Source organism: Eurytemora carolleeae, unplaced genomic scaffold (assembly GCF_000591075.1).
Source record: "Eurytemora carolleeae unplaced genomic scaffold, Eaff_2.0 scaffold747, whole genome shotgun sequence".
In the NCBI taxonomy this organism is placed as follows: domain Eukaryota; kingdom Metazoa; phylum Arthropoda; class Copepoda; order Calanoida; family Temoridae; genus Eurytemora; species Eurytemora carolleeae.
In genome coordinates, this window is record NW_019396637.1 from 1 (window position 1) to 8478 (window position 8478).

The window sequence follows — 8478 nt, forward strand, 5'->3', positions numbered from 1 at the left end:
TTTTTTTAGAAGCGCCGAGCCAGAGCCAGTTATAGTTCAAAATAAAGATTATCTGAATCAATTGTATTTAGTTTTAAACCATATTGTACTACAATTTTTATTTACAGTTAGGATTAAGGAATTATCTTAAAAATTAAGAACCTCCAAAGACAATCTTCGATAACAAGAATTAATAAAAAGATAAAATTTATGGAAAATATTTGTTTACTACAATGTTTGGATGTGTTCTTCCGTAAGAACTTCTAGGAAAAGTCGTCTGGGTATTCTTTCATTTTCTCTGTATTCGGGATGTAACCTCTCTCTGGGCAAAACTCCTGTAATAGATATTCATGAACTCAACCAACATACAACTTTTTTAGACTTTTGGATTTTCGAAAAGAACACTAATTCGACATTCTAGTCTTTCTTGTACTTTTTCTCCCCCCTTTACCAATATAAAGTTGAAAAAATATATGACATCACGAGGCTCTTGCTAGCAAAGGTAAAGAAACATTTCAGAGTTGCACAATCAAGACATATATGTACTAGTGTGATATTCCATGTGTCAAAACAACACAGATTGCAAGGGTTGCAAGCTAAACTCAATAATCTAAATTCTATTCATGAAATTGGTCCTACGTATATTCAATATTTAGAATAAAAACTATCATAGGATATAAATAAGTTGAAATACCTTAAAATATTTTCCAATATGTGGATGATGAATTGGTGTAGGAGTGCAGGGTTCAAGGTTCTCATCAGCAGCATATCTAGGTATGTAAACATATATAGTTGGGACTCATCAAGGATCTAGTTTCCGTCCTACCTACTGGATCCGTCCTCCACCAGGACGTTAAAGAAAGGTTGTTTATCCTGTCTGGAAAGTTTGTCAACTCCCATCTGCTTTATCCAACTCTAAAACCAAACACTAAGGATTAGGTAAGAAAAAAAAAGAGTATTCTTATACAATCAAAGAGAATATAATATATAATAGAGTGGAATTTAATTAGTCCCTCGGTATGAATATGTTCAGTCCCTTTCGGCCTGAAAGGGAGTTCAAAGTGTACAAATCATGTAAATGTTCACAAATTATATGCAGTAGAGTACATTATTACAGTATGTTCCCTAGACTATCCATTTCAATTTCGAATTTTTTAAAGCTGTTAAATTAACTTTATAAAGTGAATTAGGTGAATAAAAACATCATTTGATTTATAGTTATAACGGAAAATCATCGTTTGTAAAGTGAAGGCATAGAGTCTATGTGAAATGATCATTGGTTAATTATGAACCCAGCCTATTTCATAATTTGGTTTTCTTTTAATATTGTTTTTGATTTTCTATAAAATAATGTTCCAGGGCCCAAAAGGTTATATAGCTCAAATATGTGAAGTACACCTGCAGTATGGAAACAGTACAATAAAATGGCCGTTTTACACTTTTTTCAAGTAAATTCAACTCCAATATATTTTCTATTCTCTTTGTATACAATCAATGAAAGCAAAGAGACTGAAGAAGAACAGAAACTCTAAAAAATTCACAATATTAAGGTCTACATGTACTGAATCTTATAACCTTGAAAATACTAAAAATTATGCACGAAAAAAAAGTTTTTTTGCTTAATCTCAGACTGGCACTCTAAGTCAACTTTTTTCTTTCTGGTAAAGTTAAGAAGTCAAAACTTAATACGGAATATCGTTATAAAAACCAGTTTTAAACCCCGGGTTTCACGCATGGGGTTAGGCAGTGTTGTTCCGAAATATTCTACTATTGAACAATGTAAAGTGTACAGACCTCCCTTTGTATTAAAAACAACCAATCTAACTCTTCTAACTAATAGAAAAAGATGAGGGGATCAATAACCCGAGTAAACATAAATTTTAGTTTTAAAAAATTCAAATAATAATTGATGAGCTGGAAACTTTTGAATGGTGGATATCGGGATTAATGCCAGATCCACTCTTTTTCTTAATCTCGGGATTAAATAATGCTAGTTCCTCTCTTGTAATCAATCTCCAAAATAATTAACCGATAGGGATTAAGGGTATTTCATTCTAAAATTTTCAGCACTGGTCAAACTTGAGGTATATTGGTATCAGTGACATTGGGAGGTTGTCATTTTTTTTACTGGCATGTCCAATTCACAATTGTGCCTTTCCTATATCCGAGGAACAATGAGGAAGTTAGAAAATACGATTCAAGCAAAAAAAAAACATACACCCTCCATTTCTAGAATGTTTGATATTCGATGGCAAATTCCCAAATATCCTGTCGAAGGCGGTTTTTAAAAACTCATTAAAAATACTTATTTTCTCTTGCTCCCCGAAAAATGAGTAATGATATTTATTAAATATATATATGTATATATATATTGTTCAAAGAATTGTAGCTACTGAGGATCGTCATGATAGACGTGAAACATTATGTTTAGTATAATTCTTTTTTTAATAAAAATGTGAAGTTAAAAACTGAAATATATATATATATATATAACATAACATCGAAGGGTTTAACGGTGCCGTGGTGAATCGGACATAGAATTCTACAATTTGGGGGTTTACATATTCAGTCCTTTCAATTATATTTCAAGTTTACGACTGGAAAAATTTAATTAAGTAATTAAATGTGAAATAAATCTATGACTCACCGTCGAAGCTGAGCAGTGATCGTCCCAGCCATAGATAACGCACTTGTAATCATACTTCTTATGCTTCATTACATTTCCCACTTTGTACCTAAAGTTTAAAAAGTTTAATATAAACTTTTTTTAAAACTTGAAATTAAGTAAATAGTAACACCCAGAAAATGCCTAAAAAATGGAACTCCTTGATAATGTATTCTATGGGCTTTAAAGTATAAATAAAACACGCGCAGAAATTTCTTCTGGAAAGTTTTTGAGGCTTAAATCTTCCAATCCTTGTACATCCTTGAAATCATCTCTGGATTGTTTAGCAGGTTGACCCATCTGTTTACTTTTTTAACATGGGGGTGGGGGGGAGAAAGCATCTTCTGATATATATTTGGCTCTAAAAATGATTTTTTTCCCTTGCAAATCCATTTTTCATCAATTTTTATTTGATAAACATAAAAAAATAGAGAAAGCTACTGTTTTAATAGGATCTTCGAGATCACATGATTTTAATAAAATATTGAAATTTGCATTTATTTTTAAGAATTTTACCTGATATTGTTACCTTCTGGATCCCTCTTCTACTTAAATTGAAAGGATACTGAGAAAGTTTTTAATAAGCAAATTTCTTATTTTTTTTTAGAAGTTATTAAAGAGCATGAACCTAGATTCCTCAAATCTTTCAGTTTCCTTAGGAATAATATCGTTAGTTTCTAAATCCTTCTCAACTTTCTGCATCTAAAATTTAAGTTTTATTACTTTAAGGACAAAAAATTGTTTGTACTTAATAAACCATGAGAGGAATTCTAAAAATGGCCTCAAATATGGTTCAGAGTTTTTTATAGGAGAGGTATATTATCTATTCTTCTGAAGAAATGAACACTGTCCCAAAATGTAATTTTCGATAAACGCGTCAAAGTTACTTAGTTTTACTTCTAATCGACCAGAGGGAGAAGCTAAATGCGGTCAATGAGATAATAGAGTGGATGGAAAAAAGATTGGCTCATTCGTTCGACATTTTGAACGTTAATATTTGTAAAACTTGAAATATAGAATAACTTTTTTACCTGACAAGTAGTGAGCAGGTATCGAACCTGCTCGGAAAGATATTGATCTCCTGAAAATCTGCTGAGCAGTGTAGTAGTCTCCTATATTATTGTATTATTACAGAGGGGTCGCAGCTATGTGAAATAGGAATAACCGGATATCAATAGGACTAATGATCGATTAAGCTAATATTCGTTTGGACCAACGTTCAAAGGGCATAAAATAAACTTGAATTTGTTAAATTGCATTAATTTTTTATTTTTAAACCCTTCCCTCTTTCAATTTTTAAGTATTTTTTACAACAAAAATCATAATAATATAGAGTTAGGTTGTGATATTGACCTTGTGTTAATAATGACTTTTTAATTTGTTCATTTAAACATAACGAATTATAATTTTTTTCAAAGGGACTAAAACCCGATTTGTGAACAGTTCACTCTCCAGACATTTTTCGATCCTAAATTTGTCTAACTGTTCTTTAACTTTCAGCAACCGAGGATTAATTTACCTCATGATTGATATTAAGCTGCAGGTAAACTCTGCTGAGCATGAAGACGAAATCTGGAACCTGCTCCGTGTTCAGTAAAACCATCAGTTTCAAGGCAGACATCAAAAGAGAGAAACTAGAATCCTTTAAATTGTTTTCAGAGGCGCCTGAGATAAATGATATATTTAAAGGGACTGTCATAGTGATTTTAAGTGGCCTTGCATTTTAAGAAGAGCATGTCTGGTTTACAAAGATGCTATTTAATCTGATAAAATAATGTGGAAGGTCTCGTAGTTCTTAAGAGAATAAATGTAAAGGCACTAAGCAGAGAAACTATATTTAAAAAAAAAAATCAGTTTTCATTGAGAATATGATATATATCTGATGCATTCTTGTTCAGACAAAGCTTTTAAGAGTACCTTTATAAGTTGAGTCACTTACTACTACGTCTAAATCGCATCCTAGAACTTTAAGTTGTGCTTTTTACCCCCCCCCCCATTGTTAGTTCAATCTTTACAGGGTTAAAAAATGAAAATTAATAATACCGATTGAAATAAGATTCTTGATCAGTCTATGTGCTGCTTGAAGTGGAGTAGCGATTCTTAATGTATCTTGATCGAAAATATAGTCATGTCCAAGCGTATTTAACACCTGCTGCTTATTCATCCGCTTTCCAGCATGGAACACATCAATGTAAGTAAACTGAGCACCTTTATCAGCTAGTTCCGGGTGCTCCAACCACCTTAACAGGAAGTGTCGAGGGAAGTTAACAGGTTCACACAGAATCCCTAGTCTAGCCAGGACAGAAGTGTACATCAGACTCAGGGAAATTGGAATACCCAACTTTGTCTCCAGAACCTTGTTGATAAATGAGTTCTCAGGAACATAATAGTTTTCAGAGTTCCCGGCGAATCCTTCATTCTTCAGTTGCTGATTTGCACAATCGAGAATACTTCGACATAAACTTGTACTTTTCTCCATTTTCTTGAGTTCCGCAGGAGTTCTAATCTTCGAAGGATCAATTGTCTGATCAGCGACCAGTTTATTAAATACACGTTGAGCCAGATCATCAAGCTCAGAGAGAACTGTATGCTCATCTACACATTGATCAGGTTGACACCATTGTGCAATTAATATCAGTGCTGTCTCATAATCCTTTAATTCCTCTTCGTTCACTTCACTGATATTAAACATTCTAAATTTAATTAAAAATAAGATAATTGTGGCATCCCCAAGCTACCATTGCTAGTATAGCCAGTGTTCGAAAACAATTTTAATTAAAGGAGTTAAAATGTTTTTAAAACTTAAATATGCTTTCAGGGCGCTTTCCTATTTTTCTGGTAACAAATTTGTCTTTAAATGGATTTTTAAGCCACAATTTTTCCTTTGTACTTTAAAAATACTAAAATTTTCGCGGATTTTTTGTTTTTGTTAATGGATTTTAAAAAATTGTGTGTCAACATTTTTTTCCATTTTTAATTTCGAATATCCATGACCTTCTCTCAATTCTATAATTCATATCTAAAGGTTTAGATCTTTAATTTCCTAAGAGTATCTTGAGTACAGCATCGAGAGAAAAAATTGTTAACCTTTGGAGTGAGAATACGATGTTGTATGTGTATTAATGCTTTTCTGCAGTAGAACTGAAAAAAAGTTTAGATTTATATATAACAAGTATTTCATGCATCCAGTATGAAACAGAAACTCTAACCTTGTAACAAAAATTTCTCATTTGATCAGCAAAGTTTTATTAATTCTAACTTTTCCTTGTATGTTAGGTTTTCCCAAGGTTTGTTTTCTTGAAGAGATAAATTGAGATGATCTAGTGTATAGAGATGATGGAAACTTGTCTCAGGGTTGTGCTCGAGTAGTAGATTGTCAAAAGACTTGAAGTCCAACGAGGAGAGTTCAGCAAGATTATAGAACTTTGGTGACATGTCTAGAATCTCTTTGTCCAGGATTAATCCTATTTAATCTATTCTCAAACAAAATAATAATAAATCAGTATTTATTCAAAAATAAATATATTCATTAAGATGCCAAAACGAACATCTTCTAATTTAGCATGAAAATACAAAATCTGAAATAAAAAGCTAATTCTTGAAACGGAAAAGAATAACAAGGATAGATTTCCTAGTTTGAATCTGTTTTCAAAATGTGATTTCCAGTTCAAATCTCCAGCTTGAGTGTGGTTGATAATTTTATTGTAGAGCAGGGGGTAACGTCTTCTAAATAAAGCTCTCCACACTTCATTACTGTTGGATATATTACACAGCCTAAATAAAATTGTGCATAAACTTTATTATTATAGAAAGAAAACTTTTTAAAAAACCAGCTAAAACTATGATGTTAAGGTAATGCCAAAAACTGATATGATACAATATTCTTCATAACATCTTTATTTAAGTTTCAAGGGCCTTTGATTAAATAATTAAAGAGACCAGGGAGCTAGTTATAATACAATTAAAACCAAATTTCATTCCAAGACCCTTATTTCAAAGAAATTTAGTATTAATTTAAATCTAACTTACTATAAACTCAACTTGCTGATATTATTTAATGGGCTTTGATTTTGGCTTTCACAGTCAGGTTTTTAACCCTGTTCCTGCTGCTGCTGAAATTTTCTGACTTTTCCTAAATGCCCATAGCCCTCTCTTTGGGTATAAAACTGGGCTTTTAACTAACTGCCTGAGTCCTCAGGCATACTGCCTGAATACTTTCTCCTGTAAAAAACTAAATCTGACACAATTTTGAAAAACCTGTGTCGTAAGGAAACGGATTGCACAAATTTTGCAAAGAAATATTTGCAAATTATTTGCATACAATATGTCAAAAGAATTTTGCACATGATTAATTTTTCTTACTTACACATCAGGTTATTAAAAATTTTGCAACATTTTTTTGCATATTTAAATTAGCGTGGTCAAGAGATTTTCAAAATGTATATTTTATCCATTTTTGACATTTTTTAGCTGAATTTTTACTACTTAACTAGATTTTGAAGAAAAAAAATAATCATTTTTGGCAAATTTGCATTTTTTGCAGATTCTAAAAGTAGAGCCTAAGAGCTTTCTAATGATGTATCATTTGACATATTTAAACATAAAACATGAGATTTAGAGGGGGGGGCAGATTGACCCCCCCCCCTGCATATCCTGGTTTTCAAGTACCTGAGCAGGGATTGGGTTAAACCATTTATTTAATTTAAAGTTATGCAATATATTCTTTTCTTGTGAATCTAATATTCCTCGATATTTTTTTCACACATGCGCTCTTACAAAGGACTTTCTTCTCTTTCATCCCATTTAAAAAATTTCAGTTTTTCTTCTCTTTCATCTCATCTTTTTCAGTTTGTTTTCAGTTTCAGTCATACTTAAGAGATTAATCTACGACTGACTTTTCAAATGGGAATAAGTTTAGACATTCATTAACAAGGGCGAATACACTATACAGGGGTGAGCAATGGAGCACTGGCTCTCACCCCTGGAAAATTCCTGTCAGCATTGGCTGCTTCTTATAAATCTTAAGATAAAACAAAATTTATTGAATCTTACGTTAAGAAAAATAACATTATATACCTTGTTGACGTAAGAGATATGTTAACAATATCGTGGTAATCAAGATTACTGAAGCACAATATTTTTTCCAATACTTCAACTGGAAGGACGTCCATAGCTCAGCAATACGTCAACGCGACCAGATTCAGTGATATGGAAAATCTGATTCTGATAACAGGTTTTTGATTATTATGTTTGTAAGTTTAAGAAAACTTTGAAAGAAACGCGGTATTTGCCCTTAAACAAAGAGTCGTCTTTTACCATAAACAAATTTAATTTTCATTAATAAGTCTCGAATTACATTTGCATAAAACCGTCAAATTATAACTATCAGCTTATTTTAGAAATTATTTTTTAAAATCTGATCCAATTGTTACATAGTCATTTTCGGATGTAATTGCATAATTAATAAGTATTTTAAGTATGTATTACCAATTTTATATAATTACGACATGTTTACAGATAAGTTTTAGAATAAAAACTTTTAATTTAATTTAGAAAATATACCTTTATAAGAAAATTTATCCGATGAAATTTAAAAACTTTTGAAAACATAAGAATTTTCTTTAAATTATAAAATGAATCTCAATAGAGTTATGTATAATCTTGAGACGTTATAAAATTATGTATAACATTAATTGCAAATAAATAAAATTTAAAAGCCGAGTTACGATGAAAATTTGGGATATTTTTTTGCTATGTCGAATTATCCATCATAATTTTTGATCAATTAAAAAGGCAACCATTGTAGAAAATACTACATGGTGTACTGCATAAGT

At 31.3% G+C, this 8478-nt stretch overlaps 1 protein-coding gene across 3 annotated transcripts; it reads right to left on the reverse strand.

The window, feature by feature from the left end:
- Nucleotides 1–83: 83 nt before the first annotated feature.
- On the reverse strand, nucleotides 84–7904 carry LOC111706683 (F-box only protein 21). Of its 3 annotated transcripts, none has more exons than XM_023479594.1 (13): nucleotides 7721–7904; nucleotides 6276–6418; nucleotides 5909–6108; nucleotides 5688–5785; nucleotides 4688–5322; nucleotides 4164–4309; nucleotides 3676–3756; nucleotides 3299–3346; nucleotides 3161–3189; nucleotides 2627–2714; nucleotides 806–894; nucleotides 674–749; nucleotides 84–314 (listed from the first exon to the last, which is right to left on the reverse strand). In XM_023479594.1, exons 1-13 carry the CDS (start codon nucleotides 7813–7815, stop codon nucleotides 243–245), a joined length of 1800 nt encoding a protein of 599 aa, XP_023335362.1. In that variant the 5' UTR covers nucleotides 7816–7904; the 3' UTR covers nucleotides 84–242. The 3 variants fall into 3 exon arrangements, 2 of the variants coding, with proteins under 2 accessions (XP_023335362.1, XP_023335361.1); XM_023479593.1 differs by having other exon boundaries at nucleotides 4688–5337; XR_002766293.1 differs by lacking the exon at nucleotides 806–894 and having other exon boundaries at nucleotides 225–314; nucleotides 4688–5337.
- Nucleotides 7905–8478: the final 574 nt, after the last annotated feature.

What these genes read in the sequence shown, in the direction of transcription:
- LOC111706683 (XM_023479593.1), bottom strand. Translation starts at nt 7,815, where the DNA reads ATGGACGTCCTTCCAGTTGAAGTATTGGAAAAAATATTGTGCTTCAGT. An exon ending in TGAAAACAGATTCAAACTAG is followed by an intron (nt 6,109 to 6,275) that starts GAAATCTATCCT and finishes TAGATTAAATAG; the next exon opens with GATTAATCCTGGACAAAGAG. An exon ending in TGTACTCAAGATACTCTTAG is followed by an intron (nt 5,338 to 5,687) that starts GAAATTAAAGAT and finishes AATTAAATTTAG; the next exon opens with AATGTTTAATATCAGTGAAG.